This window comes from Glandiceps talaboti, chromosome 18, assembly GCF_964340395.1.
Source record: "Glandiceps talaboti chromosome 18, keGlaTala1.1, whole genome shotgun sequence".
Classification (NCBI taxonomy): Eukaryota; Metazoa; Hemichordata; class Enteropneusta; family Spengelidae; genus Glandiceps; species Glandiceps talaboti.
In genome coordinates, this window is record NC_135566.1 from 17,051,253 (window position 1) to 17,076,004 (window position 24,752).

The 24,752-nt window shown below is 33.1% G+C and overlaps 1 protein-coding gene across 1 annotated transcript in view; it reads left to right on the plus strand.

Moving 5' to 3' along the window:
• Positions 1–267: 267 nt before the first annotated feature.
• Positions 268–24,752, plus strand: part of LOC144449838 (protein rogdi homolog) — a 38,476-nt gene continuing 13,991 nt past the window's right edge. The window contains exons 1-4 of the mRNA XM_078140412.1: positions 268–303; positions 1,675–1,746; positions 3,089–3,126; positions 23,192–23,226. Coding sequence (XP_077996538.1) covers positions 268–303; positions 1,675–1,746; positions 3,089–3,126; positions 23,192–23,226 — 181 coding nt within the window. The remainder of the gene's footprint in view (positions 304–1,674; positions 1,747–3,088; positions 3,127–23,191; positions 23,227–24,752) is intronic.

Sequence of the window (24,752 nt, forward strand, 5' to 3'; positions counted from 1 at the left end):
GAAGTACTGTAATTCGTATTCATCACAAGTACTCAACATGTCAAAGAATGATTTATCGGAATGTTATGTCGGGAAACCAATCGACGACAACCTCCTGTCCCGACAGGCTAGACCTGGGCCTCGGCCTTGACACCATCCCGGGTCGCCTTGTTACTGATGACATATCCATGCCCAATCCTTGACCTCAGTCCAACCTGTATAGCGCCCTCTGTAATTCACTGATACCCATAATGCCTATGTAATGGTATGATACACTAAACTCTAGACATGGCGGACGACGAAGAAGAGGAGGTTGCGATACTGGTAAGTGTGCCGATAATTGAGACCTGCAACCTCACTGTAAACTCCCACTTTCGTTTTCTTCATGCACATGTAATGATTGTTCAGTTGTTGTTCACAATTCTAAGAAAGTGTAGAGTTTTACATTATTATTAACCTCATGTCACGATGTCCTCGACTGTGATAGTACAGTCCAATCCATCTATCCATCGAGAGACAACTCTGTTATCGCGATTTACGAGCACGCCTACCGTGACCTCAGACAGTATTTTATCAACATCAAGGTCCACTCGTGCAGATAAACGAACCGTTCTCCTGAAACGAACTCTGTCACTCACCCAGTCTATGTGCACCAGTGTCTGTTCTTATAAATAGTCCACACCACTATGTCACAGGAAACTAAAGTTTCTGTATCAACATAACATGAAGTGACAGCTCATTTATTTCTCTGTATACTGAGCAATGTAAACATGTAAACGGCATGTAAACACTTTCAAATTTACATCAGTGAATTGATTTATGGTCACGTGCTATACCACACAGTGTATGACGTTGAATATATTTGCACGACTAGATTAATAGAATTGAAAAAATACGAATTGTTTTCTAGAGAGGATTTAAGAAATATGTTTTTTTATCAATTCCATGTGACATAATTTACTACAGTCTTAATTTACATGTTTACAAGTGCCCCCCCCCCCCAGGCTCCAGGGAGTATAGCCTAGCAAGGACCCTCCTCCCTCCTGGCTTTCATGTTCCCACCCCTTCTACCCCTCCTGTGCTTGGTTGCGATATACTTTTTTTTTCTCTCTGTATAATTCTAATGATCACTATGAGTATCACAGTGTTTATTATATAATATTAATTTTTTTCTAGGCCTGCCTGAAGTCATCAACACTTTTATGTGTACATGATGTACAAAACCTAAAAGGGGGAATTCGTTAAAATTATCTTCCATCAGTCTTAGCAATTTATTTACTTTTCACTTAAGTTTAATAGATGTTGACTTAGATTTGAAAATTTGCTGCATTAATTGTGTATATATTTCTGCCGACTCTCATGAGGCAGAGTGCCCCACAGCAACAATCCCCATATGAGGCGCAAGGTCAATTTATTGTTTTCCTGAATTCACATGTGATGTGGGTGATGTCAAAAATCATGAAATGACTCTCCAGAACCCAAAGTTCAGAACCTTCACTGTATATTTCCTGGAGTGGTGTTCCCCTATATTGTAACAGAGGGACGTAGGTTCAGAAACAAACCGTAGATTGCATGTGGAGTATCTATTATCTGTATACATTTTCATCTCTGTTAACTACAGATATACATACTGGGGGTTATAAATCTATACTCTAGGTTTAACACTTGGGTGTATCTACCATATATTACCTGTAGAAAGAAGAATTTCAATGGCTACTCAAGGAAGAAGTTCACTCTGTGTTACAGCATCTACAACAAATCCTACAGGTGAGTAACTTTCAAATATAAGTTGAAGTTACAACTTAGATTATCAGGTGCTCAAAATTAGTAGTAGTAGTACTACTAGTAGTAGTCCAGGACACATAGGCTATCTAAACATTGTATGTACATGACTAAATCTATAAGGTAGTAATCTATTAGACTAGAAATCCTTTGAAAATTGTAGCTAAAACAGTTCATTTGGCTACATCTGACTACTGAACCTATGTGTTAAATTGGAAGTCAGTAGTTCTAAACATGGACTCAAAAGTAGTAGTAGTCCAGAACTCAATGACTACTACACATTGTATGTAGACTACCAAATTAGCAGTAGTCCAGGACACAATGACTACTAAACATTGTATGTAGACTACCAAATTAGCAGTAGTCCAGGACACAATGACTACTAAACATTGTATGTAGGCTATCAAATTAGTAGTTGTCCAAGATACATAGACTACTAAACATTGTATCTAGACTACCAAATTAGTAGTAGTCCAGGGCACATAGACTACTAAACATTGTATCTAGACTACCAAATTAGCAGTAGTCCAGGGCACACAGACTACTAAACATTGTATCTAGACTACCAAATTAGCAGTAGTCCAGGGCACACATAAAATTAAACTTTGTATCTAGACTACAAAATTAGCAGTAGTCCAGGACACATAGACTACTAAACATTGTATCTAGACTACTAAATTAGCAGTAGTCCAGGACACATAGACTACTAAACATTGTATGTAGACTACCAAATTAGCAGTAGTCCAGGGTACATAGAACATTGTGTCTAGACTACCAAATTAGCAGTAGTCCAAGATACATAGACTACTAAACATTGTATCTAGACTACCAAATTTATAAGGTAGTAGTTTGTTAGAGCAATGGAAATCAATGTAAAATTGTATCTGAAACAGTTCACAAGGTCAAATCTTACTAGCCAGTGTAGAAGTTAAAATTGAGATCTGATTATGTCATGTGAAGCTAAATTTTGAACAAAACATGGGCTTATACCTTTACAGTGGCTGCAACGAGGATTATATGCTCCCCAATGAATTGAGGTAGTGTAAAGGGCCATTGTGCTGTTATAAGTCCATGCAAGGGATTGTAAATTATAAATGTAATTGTAGAGTTTTTTCAGTGTAGGAATGTGGTATGTGAAAATGAACAGTTATTATTGTTGTTGTTGTTGTTGTTGCTATGATGATGATGACACCGATGGCGACATCAATGATGACAATGATGATGATGAGGGCAACTACAACAAGGCAACATCAATGATGACCAAGATGATGTTATAGTCATTGGAATAAATATTTGATATTGTGTTTAAATTTCTGTGTTTTTGTAGGAGTGCTCCAAGAGATTTCTTCTACGCACCTCAGGTAAGACCTAATCCTTGATGAGATATGTACTGGCTAGGAATACTTCTAATATACACTAGTCTACAATGGAATCTTGTACCCATTTCCATTCAGAAAGCAAACACAGTACACAGTTTGAAATCTGCCCTCACCAGCATTGATATCACCAATCTCATAGATCACGTTCATCTTAATACGGTGAGATCTGAAGGTTGCTTCCTGTGTGGTGATGATACTCCTGAGTCCTTACCTTGTAAGATGTGTACACAGTGTATGGCTGTATTAAATACCCATAACAATCACACTTGGGATTTTGAAATCTTTTCTCTCTGCAATGTACATGTAGTATAAGTCTCTAGGTCAGTCATGCTTCAGTGAGTTGTGATTTCCTTAAAATCTGTACATGTAGGTAGTACCGACTCCATAATGATTTTATGGTTCTATTTTTATTTTAAAAGGCTGTGTTGGTAAAGCAAGTACTGTTCGTCATTTGTATCTGTTTGTATACAGTCGATATGATTAATATCTTTTGATGCCTGAATTGTGAAAATTTGATGTGTGTCTATACATGTCTGTATGTTTGTCACTGTTTTAAAACTGCACTACCTGTAACTGGAGTATTATTGTTTCGTTTAGACAACCAAAAATATGTTTACTGAAAATTGTTCAAAATACCAATAATTAGACATTGTACATGTCAATTAGAGGTCTATTTTTTCTCTATTAAAGTAGTATGGAAGTGAGTTAAAATCGTGATTGTTGGGTTCTGATTTTTGGGTGTGGACTCAAAAATCAATTTAATTGGATATATTATCAGTTTCTTGTCCTAGTCTTATTTTTGGTAATTTGCATTTTCTGACTTGAGCTGTGCCCTTTTGTACTTCAGTCAACATATAATCTCTGACACTTTGATGAATGATTTTGGGAAAATTTGACCTCACATATCAATCATACATTTCACCATAATGTTAGTGATTTGAACATACGTTTTTCAACATTCAAATACTGCAAATTTGCCTTCTAGAATTGTATGTACACACATGTACATGTATGTTGGGTTGTACTAATCATTAAAGTACATGTATTGATTATCATGGTAGAGTTAATTGCATAAATGTAATTTCCCTGTTTTTTTCCCTTTTAATTGATTTCCAGTATAATGTTACATACCTGTGCTCAACTCATGATTCATACTGTATTGCTTCGGTAGCAACTGTACAGGTTTCATTGATGTACTTTATTTCATAGTCAGACAGCTTCAGTCATTGGTTCACTTATATGACCACACTTGCTACCCCAATGAATGAGTGAGTGTGTTATATAAGCTACAGGAAAACCTGGATCTTTCATGCTATTTATTGTAGTAAAACGTTAAATAAAACAAACACATAGATATAACCAATATATTAAAGCGACATACATTTGTAATGTTTTCCAACTATCAAGTTTTTTCTTGGATAAAAACATTTCAAATTCTTGTTTTACAGTCAGCAAATCAGAATCAATGTATGAACTTAGTGGGATATTCAGTGCTTTTAAAATGTATCTTTAAATGTACACCACAGAATTCCAAATGTGCCTATATAGTCAGGTGGCTTATCACCATTTTTAATTTTACTGGTATATGCAAATTTATTCAAATATTCAGGAGGGCTTCTAGGCTAAAATCAATTAGTAGATTCTGAGGAACCATCATGCTAAATTTGGCACCTTTATGTAAATTATTTTCCTGAATTATAGGAGTTTTCAATAATGGCCATTGTGAATTTTATTGATATAAATAAATATATGCAAATATTCTAAAAAAGCTTCAAGGATAAAAGCGATAAAAAATCTATAGCATGGTCCATGCCAAAATTAGTACCTAATATTTTGCTGAAACATATGATTTTTCATGGTTGATGGCAACCTTTTTTAATTTTACTGATCTATGCAAATTTATGCAAATATTCAAGAGGGTTCTTAAGCTAAAATCGATAAGTAGGTCCTTAGGAACACTTATGCCAAATTTGGTGCTTTTATCCAACATGTCACAATAAAGTTGCTAAGCTATCTGATTACATGTATAAGACATAATAGAGTAGAGCTCCATGTTTTTCCAATGTTGTAGATAGTTTTTTTTTTACCTTTATACAAACACCATAGTAATAATTAGTTCTTGTATCAATATTCTAATTAGGTATGAGTAACATTTCGCTTGTTCAGGTTGACAGGTTTTGTTGAAATGTCCATTTGTTGGCTTTAATGCTAGGTGGTAACATTACTCATAAGTTATTTAAACCTGTTGTTATGTTTTACAACATCCTGATGAACATACTTAAGGAAACATATCCTATGTTGTGAAAATTAAAAATATTTCAGTGGAGATCACTTTGCATTCCATTGAAGAAACCATAGACTCTATAGTGCGGTCTACGATGTATTATGAAATTAGATTGTGTGCTGTCATGCCTTGTAAACATGTCTGTCAGGCCTTGAACATGTGCCTGTCAGGCCAGTCCACATGAAACATGTCTGTCATGCCAATACACTTAAAAACACGTCTGTCAGGCCTGTACATATGTCCCTGTGTATGATACGGAAAGCTTAATTCAATAGATACCATCTGTTCTAATTCATTCATGTATGTTTGATGTGACACAAGCTGAGTTTATATGCCTTTGGGAGGTACCTTTCTCTGCAAGTTAAAATTTACCTGTAATAAGCTACTTACTAAAGTGTAATTAACTATCAGTTAGTATTGGCACTACTCCAACCTGGTCATTCAAGCAGCTGTGCTGACAATGCCAGGATATGATTTTTAATGTCACCAAAGGTATGCATATAATCTACTTGAATAGATTGAGGTTAATATATAAGTACACATTACTCTAAGTAAAAGCTTAACAAAGTCAGCTTGTGTCATTTTACTATACAAATATACATGCACACATACAATTACAAGTTACAATATATGGACATTATTCACTATAGGGGAGTAGTCGTCTTGTTATTGTCTGTGCCATAATGGAGTGAAACTGTAAATACTTTTGTACATTTCCTGTACTTGTAGATTAAGACTAGACTTTTCTTCCATCAAAAGTGTTTGACTTACAAACCAGCTGCACTCTTGTTGAGAATCTCATCTGCTTGATAAATACAAAATGGTATTCTCTTAATTCATGCGATATTCTTTTTAATTATTTCAGTTAAGATAGTATAGAGTAACCTCTAGAATCATCTTTGAATACTAATTAAATTTTTGAAATCTCTGAATAAATCAAATAATTAATATAAATGGAATGTTCTTTCTGTTCAAGTTTCTCTCCAATGTCTATGATGTAACTATTATAGTCACCTGAAAATATTTTTCTGCAAAAACTAAATAATAGATCGTCATCATTATTATTACACATAATAGTAGATTTCATCAGAGCTTTGATTTTCTATTACTGACACTAATATTTTTTATTATCTTACAAAGAATTGTTATTTTCTTGAAGTGACTGTATGGATGAGGATTGGGTATTTATTTTGGATTTTTACAATTTATATAAAACATTTTTTATCATGGTTTCGAAACAACACAGACCAAGTCCTTGTTTGTAACTCAATAATTGCAAAAGATTAATAAAATGTGTAAAATCTTTGTTATTGTACGTACAGTAACAAACTTTAGTGCACATTTTTTTTTTAGCTTTTTGAATGTATTGTTGAGTGACAAACACAGATTTGGTCTATGTTGTATTGATTTTTCAAGTAGGAAGCCACGATAAAATTGTTTTATAAATTTAAAATCCAAAATAAATACCCAATCCTCATCCATATAGTCACTTTAATCACGTTTAAATATTATTCTTAAATTGATTCTAAATCACACATTATAACTTGAGTGTTTTATTTTGTCACTTAAATATATTCTTGATTTGAGTGTTTTTATATTATTACAAATCAAAAAACAAGGGGATTTAAATTTAGCCATGTCTTTGTGATGTAAATGTGTTATGCCTTAATGCTTTCAGAGGAAATGGAAGATGATGGCACGAAGCAATTCTCTGGTTTTACAGGTAATTAGTGTCTAGTCGATGACCACATAAGAAACTGGTGATGGCTTGTAACATAACACAGTGAATTTCACAATACCGAGCAGCTTTTCTGTTTGATACAAACATGCAGAAACCAATAAGAAACTGCATATGCCACACTTCAATAGCAATATCGAATGTTTTGCTACATTAAGTTTAAATGAAAAAAAAAATTACATGTATTGCAAATCCATGCAGACATCAGGTGCCAATGTTTTTCTTAGTATCAAACACCCGCTGAAGCTTAAGGGGCATACAATGTCCTTTGTGATGTTCATATGATGTCTGTATGTGTAGGTCATTGCACTTCATATACACAAAATGTAGCAAGAAACTGTACTCATTCAATCTTGCTATCTTAAAGTGTAGCATATCCAGTTTCTTATTGGTTTCTGTGTGGTTCTATTAAACAGAAAAGCTGCATGATATTGGGAAATTCGCTGGATATCATAAATTACCTTAATAAATCATATTAACAGTAAATATCAGCTCAAATGTAATGTAGATATTTCAGTATTTAATAGGAATAAATGGTTTAAACTCAAACAATCAAACCTATATCACCTCATCTTAAGGTTAAAGGTCACTATAGCCCATAACTTGTATACATTGATTCTAACTATATCACGCACTAACTGCTATATAGTTCTTTTTCTTCTTTAGTCCATTCAAAATCTTAGATTTCTTAGAGTGTGGTGTCATTACTTATTCAGCTCTTGGAAGGGTTAAATGCTGAAATATTCGCTATTTTTAACTTAATTGGACCAAACGTTTTATCGTTTTATCTTAACAGCTTTTTACATGTGTATTTTATTGATTAAAGTTCAGTCGTAAAATATACTAGGCTATATTAAACTGTTTAATGATATCATATGTCATTGATTTCCAAGAATTGTAAGCTAAGTACATACATTATGTAGTCCAGCTGTTAGACCCTCTAGCAATTATCGTGCGTAGAGTGACCATAGATCATTCATCTACATGTACCTGTGCTCCATAGGAAATGTGAACAGAGGTATCATTTGCCTTTTTTTGTTCAATACCTTTCCACACCCAGATCTTGAGCTCTTACTGTAAAGGCAATTCATTACGTGCTAAAAGTATTCTTAAGTGAGTGAAAATCATTCCTGGAATGTATGTTGTGAATTATCCAGGAAGTATTTTATATTGAAATGAAAATAGTAATAGATAAATTGAATAATTATTTAAGATACTGTCACTTTGACGAAATGTATCCATTTAAACTACCTGGGGTATTTTTTGGCAGTAGGAATTCACCCGAATCGTTGCATTAAACTGTTCCATACATTTGCTTTACCTGTTGATAGCATTGCCTTTGTTATTTCACAGCATTGTATATGTTTTATTAATATGTGTACATTGTCATATAAAACTAGTATTCATCCCATTTCTGTCAGACAAAGAAATCTGATATATGTTTGAAATGTTTTACACACAGTGAAAGTATAAATTACTACTGAAATGTATGCAACCAACTTGTAAAGGTAAATCACACACGCCGTTATATTAGTATGTATGTAGAGACATGACAAAAATGAAACTGTATTGAACAGACAACTCCCACACAAAAAAAATATGAACAAAAGTGTGGCAAGTTGCAACATCTGTGACTAATAGTGTACATATAATTTGTATATGCACTGTATGTATTAGTGTCTGATGATGTGAAGCACTCAAGATTCAATCTGATTGGTTTAAAAAAACAAAAGTACATCTGTTGCCAATATAGACTTGTATTCATTTATTGTCATGATAATATTAAAGTTATAATTTTGAAGTTATGTTATGGAAACTGAAGTATGTTGAATCATAAACAACACAACCACCATACAAATAGCAACTACAATAAGAATTGTGTTCATTGTGATGATAAAGTTGTGATTTTAATATTAAGATATTTCTCTATTATGGAAGAATCTAGTAACCTTAGTCTAAGATAATATTATATATCAGACACATCCTATAGTTTTTGAAGTGTTTTGTGCATCCCAATGCTTGTACATTTTACCACTTGTTAACATCCAATGAAATCAATAGGAATTTGCACATATTTATATGCCAAGCAATTATGAGTTGTAAAAATTTCAGTGCTTGAGTGTACATTGAATGTTTAGGTTTTTGGTCTTGCATATCTCAATAACTGATAGTCAGGAGTGATTAACTTTCAATTATATAAATGCTAGCATCATTACATGTATTGATTAGAGGCCTTGAAATGCAAATAAAACAATTATGAATTCACTAAACTTATATAATCATTGCTAATTTCATCAAGTCTATCCTACCAGTGTATTATGTGATAAAATCACAAACTTATGAAACAAGTCCCAATGGTGAAATCCCAAACTTATAAAACAAGTCCCATGGTAAAATCCCAAACTTATAAAACAAGCCCCATGGTAAAATCCCAAACTTATAAAACAAGCCCCATGGTAAAATCCCAAACTTATAAAACAAGCCCCATGGTAAAATCCCAAACTTATAAAACAAGCCCCATGGTAAAATCCCAAACTTATAAAACAAGCCCCATGGTAAAATCCCAAACTTATAAAACAAGCCCCATGGTAAAATCCCAAACTTATAAAACAAGCCCCATGGTGAAATCCCAAACTTATAAAACAAGCCCCATGGTAAAATCCCAAACTTATAAAACAAGCCCCATGGTAAAATCCCAAACTTATAAAACAAGCCCCATGGTAAAATCCCAAACTTATGAAACAAGCCCCATGGTAAAATCCCAAACTTATAAAACAAGCCGCCATGGTGAAATCCCAAACTTATGAAACAAGCCCCATGGTGAAATCCCAAACTTATAAAACAAGCCCCATGGTAAAATCCCAAACTTATAAAACAAGCCCCATGGTAAAATCCCAAACTTATAAAACAAGCCCCATGGTAAAATCCCAAACTTATAAAACAAGCCCCATGGTAAAATCCCAAACTTATAAAACAAGCCCCATGGTAAAATCCCAAACTTATAAAACAAGCCCCATGGTAAAATCCCAAACTTATGAAACAAGCCCCATGGTAAAATCCCAAACTTATAAAACAAGCCGCCATGGTGAAATCCCAAACTTATGAAACAAGCCCCATGGTGAAATCCCAAACTTATGAAACAAGTCCCAATGGTAAAATCCCAAACTTATAAAACAAGCCGCCATGGTAAAATCCCAAACTTATAAAACAAGCCCCATGGTGAAATCCCAAACTTATAAAACAAGTCCCATGGTAAAATCCCAAACTTATAAAACAAGCCCCATGGTAAAATCCCAAACTTATGAAACAAGTCCCAATGGTGAAATCCCAAACTTATGAAACAAGTCCCATGGTAAAATCCCAAACTTATAAAACAAGCCCCATGGTAAAATCTCAACTTATGAAACAAGTCCCAATGGTAAAATCCCAAACTTATGAAACAAGTCCCATGGTAAAATCCCAAACTTATGAAACAAGTCCCATGGTAAAATCCCAAACTTATGAAACAAGTCCCAATGGTGAAATCCCAAACTTATGAAACAAGTCCCAATGGTGAAATCCCAAACTTATGAAACAAGTCCCATGGTAAAATCCCAAACTTATGAAACAAGTCCCAATGGTGAAATCCCAAACTTATGAAACAAGTCCCATGGTAAAATCCCAAACTTATGAAACAAGTCCCATGGTAAAATCACAAACTTATGAAACAAGTCCCAATGGTAAAATCCCAAACTTATGAAACAAGTCCCATGGTAAAATCACAAACTTATAAAACAAGCCGCCATGGTAAAATCCCAAACATATGATATTGATAAGCCCTATGGTAAAATCCCAAACTTATGAAACAAGTCCCAATAGTAAAATCACAAACTTATAAAACAAGCCGCCATGGTAAAATCCCAAACTTATAAAACAAGTCCCAATAGTAAAATCACAAACTTATAAAACAAGCCGCCATGGTAAAATCCCAAACTTATAAAACAAGCTACTGTGGTAAAATCACAAACTTATGATAAGCCCAATGGTAAAATCCCTAACTTATGAAACAAGTCCCAATGGTAAAATCACAAACTTATGATAAGCCCCATGGTAAAATCCCAAACTTACGTTACAAGCCCAGGGGTCGAAATATAATTTTTTTCTAGCATGCATAGTGTGCACACAATAGTTGAGTTAAAGTTTTCCTTTTACATAATTATTAGATTGCAGTAATAAATGATGCTAGGATTCAATTAAAAAAATGGAATTTATGATGACAGCATTTTAAAATTACCAAGACAAGAACTTAGAATAATTTATGGTTTCATTGCGTTGAAAATTTAAATTAATTGGTGATTGTCTTCATAACATATTGTCGGCTGATATACATGTTATTTCATGTCACATAAAATACTACACTATACATTTACTCTAGGAAAATTCACCATTATCCCATGTGATTCCTGTACTTATGATAGCGTCATGGTAGGATCTATATGAATATTACAAACTAGTGATTATGTGGTCCAATTTTCATTGCTTGCTCACGAAACAAGACCCCATGGAGGGCTTTACATTGAGCAATATATGAGTTTGATCTTCTGAAAAGAGAAATTTTTATCATCGATGTAAAAAAAAAAAAAGATATTAAAAATACAAAAAAAATAGACAGTTGAAAATGAAATATTTAGCATGAATAGTCATCATAAAAATTTAGTGGTACATTAAATCAGTGTTGAAGGTGTTTTTTACGCAAGCTGGTGTCTGGCTTGACAGAACTGCAAAATTAGTAATATGTATAATTATATAGCAAATTTGCATATGACATGAAAATACTTGCATTCTTATGCAAATCACAATAATTAACATGCAAAAATATTTTGATAACTATTATTTGGATTTCAAGGTAGTGAAAATATCACAAAATACATTGTATTTATTATACATAATAAGGAATAAAGACTTAATTTTAAAATTGGTTTTCAAGATGGTGAAACATTACATTTGTACACAATATAGAAACAGAATAGATCAAGTGTTAGAATTCATAGTATTGAATAAATATTTTATTTATCCAGACATTTTAAATTTATAATCAATCGTAAGGTGATGAAAAGATCAAACATTAGAATTGAATAAATATTTTATTTATCCAGATATTTTAAATTTATAATCATTGGTATCAGGTGATGAAAAGATCAAACGTTAGAATTCATAATATTGAATAAATATTCAATTTCTCTGGACATTTCTAATTTATATTGGTAAGGTGATGAAAATATCAAACGTTAAAATTCATAATATTGAATAAATATTGGTTAGATTTATCCTGATAATTATATAAAATTTATTATAATTTAGTGGGTTTTTCAAGGTGATGAATAGATTATAATTAACATTTATTTCAGTCAAATTATATTAAAAACTAAGACTAATGGCCTATTTCCTGACTGATATTACTATGCAATTAATGGTAATTATCCATTCTGATGTTGATCTCTGTTCGAATGAGGTGACTCTATAGCTCGTTAAAGTGCCATATGAAATCTCGTTATGACAGAAATTACCTAGTACTAGTCGTACGTATGTTATTAAGAATTTCACTGGGAGTGTGACTATACTTACTGATGTCTGCAAAAAGTGTTATCATCCATTGCAAAGGACCTTGTAGAATGCTAATTATACAAAATATTACTATTGCGTGTGAAATAGTGGTCTCACTTTGTATGTGTGTGTGTGTGTGTGTGTGTGTGTGTGTGCATGTATATGTATGTATATGTATGTATGTGTGTGTATGTATGTATGTATGTATGTATGTATGTATGTATGTATGTATCATATGTATGTATGTATGTATGTATGTATGTATGTATGTATGTATGTATGTGTACCCTTGTGTATGTGTGTCTATATACATGGGTGACGGATCAATTCGTCCCAATTTCAACTCGTCCCATTTCAACTCGTCCCACTCAACTCGCCCCATTTTCAACTCGCCCCAACTCTTTACCATATAATTTACCTGAGCATATATGAAATCGAAGCTAGTAGTACTCAGTTTGGAGGGTCTGTGGCACAGGCACTCGAATCAATGTGTATGATTTTAAAAAAAAAAATACAATATAATACATGCAATACAATGTGGTATCTCGTATTCCACTAATGAAGTACCACTTGAGCTGTAAACACATACTGCAATACTTAGTTGCTAGGGAGAGGAGACACGTCTCCAAAACCCGTACGCGCGGAAGTCGTAATCGTGTCAGTCACTGATATTCTCCCTGGTTATTATCATTATTATTTCTTATTTGCATTGTAAACATTAAGTCCTAATGTGAAAAGTGATATTCCATGACTGAGGAAAGTTGTTGTGCTAGTATAAGTTCTAGATCTAGAAAACACATCTACAAGATCTACAAAACCCACACCACTTTCTGCTATGAAATGTTACAGTAGCTACGCTTCAACTGGCCACGTAGGTAAAATCATATAAATTATTCGGTCCCCGTACTTCGAGTCCATGTATCGTTTAGATAAACGTTTGCTAGTGTTGGGGCGAGTTGAAAATGGGACGAGTTAAAAATGGGCCGAGTTGAAAATGGGGCGAGTTGAAATGGGACGAGTTGAAATTGGGATGAAGTGAATCGCAATCTATACATGTATGTGTGTATATACGTACCATTGTGGAATATCTTTAATTTGCATCATGACAGAGTTAATCTCAGTCATGACCATACATACCAGTTTGTATTTTAACTGAGTGCCTTGGAACAGCTTTGAAAGCCCAGATATTGTATTTCATCTAAATGTGATAAATGTTCACAGGCGTTAGGTGTTAGTCATCTACCTCTAATCCGCTTTCCCTGGTATGACCGTATCACGCAATCATTTATCATTAGTACACTATATCTTATATAATCTATATGTCAGAGAATAAATAAGTATCATTATTAGCCTGATTAGAATTCCACAGGCTGCCAAAAAAAAACACTTTATAAAAAGAAATACAGCAATAAATCAATAAATGTCTCTTTTGATATTGTAGATACAAAATATGACAACAAATTAAAAACCTTTATAAGCAGTAACTGAATGGGGGGCAGGGGGGGGGGGGGTGGTGGTGGACATTTTATTGCACATAGTAGACTTACTCTTTATGTTGTATATTCTAGATTCTGAAAACTAATGAACAACTTGCATGTAAATTTGTATTTGTAGCTGTACACATTAGGCAACAGTGTAAACATAAAAGACTGACTCTGGTAATCCAGCCTTCGGTTTACTAAGATAGATACAAGCTAAATCTATTGTTCTTCAGTGTGGTAGATTACACAAGTGAGTGATACTTGTGCAATTCTAATCACCCTGTGAGCAAGATAGTGTAAACACGAGAAGTTCCAAAACAGCACTGCAAGATCAGGAACTCTGAATAAACTAGTTTTCAGAGATGCCTCCCTATTGCGACTATAATTATAAAACCGACATCCATTCAAAAGCTTATCACTGTTGTATCAACATATTGCAACAATAGTTTTAGCTTGTGGTCTATCTCAGAAAACCAAAGGCTCAACTACCAGGGTACTACAATTTGGGGTCAAGACTCAAAATTAGGAGGGCTTGGGCATTTGGCCCAAATTTTGTCAACATGTCAATCTAGGTATGGATAAAAATGACCCCTTTTGAAAAGGTGCAATATTATTAAAAGTTGTTGAATGATTTTCTTCTGTCGATTTTCTAATTAAAAAATGCTTCAGTTACCACTAATGTAGGTCATGTATTTCTTGTTTCTCGTTTGACATGTTTGTTATCTTTTGTGCCTTTGTCACACATGGTGGCTTTCAAGGCATGTGATTAAATATTGACACAAAAACTAATTTTATATTAACTTTATTATCATTCAAAATAGGTGATAATTCATATGATAACATAGACTGACTGTAAAGTTCTTTTAGCTGAAAAGACGGTAATGAATTCAGCATTCACAAACAGGATTTTAGTATGTTATCCGTTGACCTTGACCTCCACATTCAAGGTCAAATAGCAAATTGGTCAATAAATTGTGAAGGTTTGTATCTAGAGACACCTTTCAAATTTCACTATAACTTTGCCATAAAACACACAAGTAGGGGATTATGTGTTCGATTAAAGGCTTGTTAATTCTTGAATTCGATATTTTTAAACTAACTAACTGAGATTTTAATTACACTTTTCAACAACATTTGAATGAGAAAATAAGCATGGTTTTGAAATATAATAAACCTGTTGGACATTTCACAAGGAAAAGGAATAAAACAGACAGTGGTATGTATTCCAGAGGATGTGAATTCAATCCCAGGTTCCCACATTAGCATTGTCGTATTAGTGGTTACATACTTGTTACTTTTATTCTGGACTAGCCTTTTCTTTAGATTTGCCAGACACCCATTTTTCAGACCTAAATTTTAATCGTAATCAGAAATCAGAATTTAAAAAAGATTATATTTTGTAGATTGCACACTGAATATTCATGAGTCCTGAGTAGCTATACCCTTCAGTGTAAAACAGCTCTCATGAATATTCATTGTGCAACTTGAATGCATTATATCTGCTGATTCCCATGATGCAATGTCCCACAGCAAAGATACAAGTGTGCCCTATAAAGGCACACAGGCAACTTGATGTTTTTTTTGAAATTGCAAGTAATTGTATGTGATGTAAAATCATGAAATGACTCTCCAGAACCCATAGTTTATGAAAATGCCTGTATTTCCTAGAGTGGAGTTTCACTTTAATATCCTCCTGCATATTATCAATTTTGAATTATCAAATATAAAAATTAATCTTGATATATTAGGCATAGTGTAATTATGCAAATTGGAAATTGATTTTATAACAACAACAAATTTGAACTATAATTAAAATCAGGACATGTTTGTTATGAAATAAACGACTGTAATCAACATATGGACAGTCTATTTTTACAGAGTGGAATTATTTGGTAAGATGAAATGATCCACGCCCATACCAGTATATGATCAAATTATGTCTATAATAGTATAAATATAGATTGCTTTTGTTTTGATCAGTAATTTAGTAACATTACAAGGGCATACTAATAATACTATATTTGTTAATTGTGCGTATATTTGCATGTATGCGTTACATTTTACCTGGTCAAGATCTGATGCAGTAATACAGTAACTTTAGTAAGACTCTAAACTCAGACTTAGAAATTAAAAAAACGTAAAAATATGCAAATGAAATAATAAAGAAAATTTAAAAAATTTACTTGTATTTTAACTAGATTGTGTTTATGACTTTGCTGTACTTGGTGTAGAGTAGAAATATTTAAGTTTTCAAAAGTTTAAAAAGTCAGAATATATGTAACAAGTAGCACTGAAGTAAAGCACTTTCTCTATGTGCTATACCCATTTATAGCATTCACATCAAGTGTAAAAGTATACTATACAATTGGTATATTTACAAGCCTAGCATATAGCCTTTCTGATGTGGTCAATTAGGGAATGATACAGTATACTTTTACACTTGATATAGATGATATAAACAATTGTGATACTTGCAGAGAATGCTTTACTTTGGTGTTCACTGTTATGGGTCGTAAAAAATATACAACTTGTAACAACACAAAAATACTAGAACAACAACAACAACAACAACAACAACAACAACAACAATAACAATAGCAACACACCGTCTAACTATATAACTCAACAGCTCTCTATCACGTAGAAAAAGATAAAACGGTAACAAGATCAGTTCCTGGTAATCATTTCATTGGGATCATATTGCTTATGGAATGATCAACTATTTGTAGCATGTGTACAGGGGACTCTCAATCTACCACTTCTGACAATACAATGAAATTCAAATTCCTGTCATGAACATTGTGTATCCACGAAAGTTTAAACTGCAAATTAGTCAAATTGTATTCATGCGTGGAAAGTACAGATCTAAGAATATATCATATGCAAAAATCTAAAGCTACATGTTTGTACAGAGATGTTACTAATTTTAAAAGTAGCAGATAAAATTGGAGAAGTAGGTGGTAAAAGCTATGAGAAAGACCAATGAATATGCCCAACTATAGATATACCGTATAGCAGTTGAATTGAGAATTTCGAAACACAGATTCCTGAAAAAGTAGCCGGCATGAAATTGTAGCATAGCTGGTTAATTCTGCCGGCTACTGGCTCTTATTTACATCCCTGGTGTAACTCTTTTATGCAATTATACTACAATGAAGTTACTTAATTAATTATTCATGGTGACTCTAACTGATTATATTATATACCTAGATATGATAATTAGGAAGTCAATTTATAATTCATTAATTGATATTCTATCACTAAATTAGCAAATTACCATTAAAAATATATTGATCAATTCGATTGATGTTTCAATAATTTATGAATTTTATTTCCTGTAAATTTTTAAGAAGATAATGTTCCTAAATAGTATTTTGATCAAATTCATAGCATTTGAAGCTTTTGAAGAGTGTTTACTGTAAGTGTAATGTCAATTCAAAGAGAGAGAACATCTGTGCTGAAACAAACAATTCCCTAATAGCAGAGTGTCCACATCTGTTTAGTTAGTTTTGACTGAAAGACTCACTAATCACACAGCATGAGGTGACTGCATAATGTTCTGTACATATTGTGTAGTATTTTTGCTGAGGTTTGGCAACCGTGGTAACAGATGGGAGAAATCTGATAAAATTTGCATATATTATATACCTTGTACAATAATTAACAGATAGAGGAGGGGGAATCTCTGGTAACAGACTTCCATCCCATGTACCATAATTTTCAAATGCATCAAAAACACCAGTAACAGAGGGGAGGGATGTAGTAAAATTTGTATATATTTACATTACCTTGCACCGTAATGTAATTGAGGACATTGATAACGAGGGAAACTGTGGAGGGAGGGGTCTGATAATAATTTGTCATAAACTTGCACACCTTGTACAATAAATTTGGTGGGGCGGCCATACCTTGTATGTAATTTTGATGTCAAACATCAAACACCAGTAACAGAAGAAGGTGGGAGTTAAGATTTTCATAGATTTCCACACCTTGTATTTTAGTATAAGTTTGATGTGGAACATCATTATAATGCCTTTGGAACAATAGTACATATTTATGTATATATTTTATGACTTGTCTCTCGTTAAGAAAAAAACCACTGCTGTAATAAGTAGAGTTTAGATGTGCCAAAAATTGATATCTGTCTGAATCTTTGGCACTTATTATCATGAAATCACGATGGATCAAATTTCCTATGTAGTTTGTTCTTTAGAGTGAGACATTACTCACAATCTTGAGTGAATTTTCCCTGAGGACATAATACTAAGTCTTATGTTACAATGTACATGTACTATGTTGAGAGAGTATAAAATCAATTGATTGATATCTGTAACCTAGTGCTCATGTAGATTTACCATCGCTTAGAGTTTTTCACTAGTTTTTACAGCATCAATTCAAACCAGTGTAGGTATTTACACTGTAGTGCTCATTTGCATACGATAATGCAATACTGGAAAATGCAGTACATTAGTATTCTAAGATTCTATCGACTATATGCACATTAGTATGCAAGTTTTCTATGTGCCATATGCACACAAATATGAAGACCTAGTTATATTTGTATAAAATTATACTACTTTAAGCATTTTAGATTAACTTATGTACTAATAATAATTGGACCCTGCAAGCAAGTGTACGGGTAAAATAAATGAAAACTCTAGGGTATAATTAATTGTATTGCTTTGCATATGAGAATGCAAGACCGAAAAATATATGTTCATGATTATACTATGCATAAGCCAAGTTAAACAAAAAATATGGTATATAATAATATACATGCTCTGGTCATTGTCTATCGTGACAGTGCGTGTCTATGTCACTAGACAAAACGTTCAAAATTGCCATTACTTTCCCTGACTTTTCTTTGATATTACTGTCACTGTTATAATTATGTTATTCTCCGCCAATATTTTCTTCATTCATCCAGAAAATACTCGTGACCTAAGGGTTGTCACTATCACTATACTCGTCTTGTGACTCATAGTGACAAATGCCCCTTTAAGGTTACTCATATATTCCTTGGCTGAACGAAGAAAAATATCGGGGAATAATATCTAATTCTCCACTTCATAAATTTATGTAATAATAACAGCATCCCATGACATGTCGATGGGAGTGTACAATATTTTAAATGAAGGAATATTACTAGTAATATAATTATACATACATGTTTGTTTTTATGTATGAGAATGCAAGACCATACAATTTACATTGTTATGATATGCAAATCAGCATGCAAGTCGTTTACGTGCCATATGTACCCAAATGAAGACACATTTTATAATTTTTACAAAATGATTCTAATAAGTCTTTGCATATAAACTTGTGTAATAATAACAGAACCCCATGGTGTGTTACTGCAAATGTACATGAATTTAAATGACTAGGGTATTTGCATTCATGCTTTCTGTGAGTGTTTTCTGTCAGTTTGGTCATGAAGGCACTGCCACACAGAGAATGCACTTTAATATGCGAAATTCCTAGCACGCTGCACTGGCATTAGCACATGATGGTGTTCTGTTATGATATGGAATTAGAATGAGTAAACCAAAAAAGCGAAAATAACCTTCATTACTTCCTTATCATTAATGTTATTTTCAAGAAATTGCCCCCAGCATAATCAGATGTAGTGGAGCTTATTACATTACCATTGAAAACAAATCAACAGTGAAAAAGGATTTTATGAGTGCAGTGGTGTGAATAGAACACCCACTATAATCAGAAAGGAGTTCATTTCACACTTACAAGCTTTTCACAGATAATATTGAGAGAAAAATCAATCCCAGATGCTAGAAAATGGTTATATCTTTTTCCTGAATTAGGTTCGGTCCTTTGTATTAATTTGAAATTACTATTTCGCATCATTGTTCCCAGATATGGAATTTTGCCCGAGTTTACACGAACCAAACAACTGTCTCCAGGGTCCCCACATCCCAGGAAAACAGAACTACAAAACCCCACCTTTGGAATAACCTTGGATATGTTAATTTTGTCTTCTGCTTAGTCCTTTGTAATACTGTAACAGTATTAATTTTAAATTGCTATTTCACATCGTTGTTCCCAGGTATAAAATTCTGCTCGAGTTTGCACAAACCAAACAACTGTCTCCAGGGCCCCATGTCACCTTGAATGATAATTTTCTTTATGGAAAATAATATGCATTAATAAAATGAGAATAGCCCAACTCAAAGTTGCATTATCTGTGAGTAATGTACCAGTAAGATTGGATTGTGCTGGAAGAATTACTTGCCCTTACAAAGGCTATAACAGAACCCCATGATGCACCAGTACAGGTGTGGTGTACTCTGGGTATTTGCCAAGTGCTTGCAGTGTTCTCTGTCGTCGTTACTTTCACAAGTATACATGATGTAGTGAGTGAAATTGTAGCAGAAAACACCGCACGGACGAGTGCAAATACCTCTTGAGTACCCACACTAGCACTCATAGGTTTTGTTGTTATTGCTAATAATGTGTTTTATCTGAAACAGCAAAATTCCATAAAAAGTCACACTGTGCGATCACACAATTTTGAGTGCATATGAATGTATGACCATTTGCATATCATTTGCATATATGTATGTAGATGTTTTTGGTATTGCAATGCTTTGGAAATACCACTAGCATGCACACATGCAAGTAATGGTATATATATAATACAATATAGTACTAGAGGTTGTGATATAGCTTGTTTTAGTGAAGAACAGACCCATGTAAAAGGAATAAAGGACAAATCATCATTTCATTTTATTGCATAAAAAGTAAAGTGTGGAAATACCTTGGTTTTGATGTCTGTAGTAACAGCTTTGTTGTGTTCAAGGTGAATACAGTAAATGAGTAAGAAATCAACTGAAAAAGTTAAGTTCAAGTGCATGCTGATTGCCTATAGTATGTCACATGACAAATACAATTGCATGTTCAAATGAATATTCATCTATGTTGGTAAAATTTTCTTATAAAGGTGAACTCTTGCTTGAAATGCATGGGCTCTATGTGTATTTTAAACTGATCACTTCAGTCTTTGACAAGGACAGAAAATGTTATCTTTTATACAAAACAGCAAATTATTACATGTACACCAGTTAAAGTATATTTTTATTACATGAAAAGTATATTCATAGACTCTGGGTTCATGGTTATTAGTTAAACTTATTAGTCAAAACATTTCTTGGAAGAGAATCCCAAATTTTCAAGACCCAGCCGTTTCTGTATTCCAAATTTGTCTTCCTAGACACATGCGAACAACCCATATTAGTAGTACATCTCTGATGATGTAGAAATGTTCATTAGTACAGTGTACATATGTTTTATTTGTGTACAGTTTATAGTAAATTTGTGTCTTAATATTCAGATCATATGCTGTATTAATTAGGTTTCTAGTCCATCTCAGTTCTGAGAATCCTTAGATTTCCGAAGCCTTAGCAAAGAGGATGATAGGACCGGAAACCACAGTCTAATTCTGTATTTAAATAGAAGGGTCAATAATTTTCATTAGTATATGTTTTATTATATACAGTTTTAATTTCATCTTAGCACTCATACCATACGCTGTATTTAAATTGTAGAGGCAATGATTTTCATTCGACTAAGTATATGTATGTTGTGTTTAGTTTATGGAATATTTCATCTTAACACTCATCATATGCTGCTTTCACTGTATAGTAAATTATTTTCATAGTAACCACCATCACAATCAGCTTTCCGTTGTCCAAGACATGGAAGACTAGAATTTCATTGTTGACTATTAACACACAATGGTCTCATGGTCAAATTAAACAGATGTGTCTTTGGGAATATAAAAATAACGTGTAATTATCTGATTAATATGACCTAGGGATTTGTCTGAAAGTTAAAAGGGGAAATATAAAACATTGGCTGATATCGTTAGTTTATCATTTTCAATATTTTCCAGTTTTTCATCATTTTTAATCATATTATATTTCTATGTATAATTCATTATTGAAAATGTATAATGTTAAATTATGGAGAATATATTGTTCATGGTTCCAAGAATCAATAGGACAATACAATATAGTTACTTTGGAACGGTAAATTGGAAATGAATACGATGTTTCTATCCATCTACTGCGTACGTTGATCACACAATGATTTAATTATTCAGCGTTAATGTCTCTCTCTCCCAACTGGCAAATAATGTGTTAAATTACCAACTCCTTGAAAAAGTCCTTTGAGGTACAAAAATTACCAAGGTTACGTAGGACTATAATATCTGTGTGACATGAAGTAGTGCGTTTACTAGCCGACAAATCCAATGTAGCTGTTATTTGTAGGTTATTGATTTAGGTTTGTATTCATGTGTAGCCTATAGTGTATGATTTTAATATGCACAAACATTCAACATAATAAAATTATCAATGATTAAAATCTGCCATGAAACAACAATGTGAGTAGTCAGTTTAGAGAGGCAAATCGTCAAACTTGAGTCACGTTTTTTTCAAATTTGAAGACTTACCTATTGTAAACCTAGAAATTTTCACTAAAGACTTATTTTCGCTTATTTTGCTGAATAACAAAAAGACACAAAAAATAAAAAAAGAGTGACTAAATATAAAATGTCTTCTTGTACATGAACACAATAAACCAATGTGGTAATTAGTAAACTTTTCAATACTAGCTGAAGACTGTAAAAGCATAAAATTTTCTAGTGGAGAAAATATCGAGGTTTACAGTACCGTATCTTCTATTAAATTCATGTTGATTTTTGCCCTGAATTGAACATGCAATATCGATATAGCATCAACAGTGATTTTGCTTAGGGCGATAAGTAGGTAAAATCTACTGGGGTTCCCATGTCATTTTACCTGGGTTCCCAAACAAAATTACCATAGACTCTATAGGGAAACACTACCATTTTTACCCTTTTCTCCCTTTCTGTTACCATAGTTCCCTAACCTTAGCAAAAACACTGATCGAAAAGTTTATACATTGTTCGTTTATTCTGCAATATTTATGTTGGTGACACTTTTTGGGTACACCGAAAGAGTGCTTCATGGAGTCATTTATTCAGTTTGCCTGACTTTCATACTATATTGTATGTCACAAATAGTAAGTGATAACAGACAACTTTCAGTAAGTAGAATAATGCAAATAGCTTGTATTTTTTGTAAAAAATCTGACAAAAAATATTGAAGTCACTCATAGATTTGTAATAAGATCTACAATTTGTCATGTGTGCTAGAGATGGTTATGATTCCAGGTTTTTCTATACCCTCCGAAGCTACTGGCATGACAAGTAACATTACCGCTTCTTTGCATCATCAACAACTACGACCATATAGTGCAGGGGCATATGGGTTTTCGTGTGAAATGCATGTTAATTTTATGAAACATATATGGTTACGTTCATTATAGGACCACATATAAAAAAATACATGTTGGCAATTTTTATCTTCAAAATTAGTCTTAGGGGGCTAAAAATAAAATGTGGCCCCAAGACCCTATTCTTAACCATTGGTTAGGCAATGAAAACCCATGAATCCATGTGATTATAGTCAACTTCCATTGATATGGCCTTAGCAACAGCCATTAATGCCAGTATATTTTGCAAAGATAACAACATTTTTGGTTAGTCAGGCCAAAAAAAATATCAAAACATGTATGAAATATGCCTATCAACAAGACCATGTCCATAGCAACAGTCAGAACATTATGTATATTGTAAAGATAACAACAGTAATTGGTAGGTATATATAAGGGCAGCTTTAATTCTGTTTCTCATGACCCAAACGACCCTAAATGTCTTCAATTAGATGAAAAAAAATTAAATCGACGCCCTATATGGCAGGGTTAGGAAAACCATGAGTGAATGAAAATTATTTTTTATCGCTGAAATTTGGGCAAATTCAATAAAACAAACAGTTCAAATGTTCCTTCTGACTTTACTTGCCATTTCTAAGTCATTCAGAATGTTAAAATATGATTATGAATCGAAGTAATTTAGTACATACATTAATGATAACAAAGTGCATGTGTCATAAAGTTTGATAATACCTTATAGCTTGTAATTTTAATGAGTTATTTGCATAATTAGGGATTTTCAGTAATTACGCTAGATCTTAAGAATGCACTCATCCTCTGGTGTTATATGGATGTGTGAGCTGATTAAAAATATGCACTTCTGATTGCAATAGATATTATACTTAATCGATAAAATAGAGAAAATATCACTATACTAGTACATGTATATTTTGGCATGTCATACCTCTCAGTATCGAAACAATAAACGGTTCATGCATATATTCGGAACAGCTAGCCGGTGGGGGTCAGCTATGAAACAGTGATGCGAAGCCCAGGGTTAGTCGAATCTCCACTAAAACTACATCGAGCTGTAAGCCATTAATACACGTACAATTACTGAAATTTAACTAGCAAATTACAGTCTACCATCTTTGAAACAAGTGAATATATCCATCGCCCTTTTGTAATAAAACTTGGCGAATCTCATAAGCTTAAGGTGAACAGATTACACTAACCTAGATCGTGTGGTGGTGTCTGTGGATGGTAGGCTG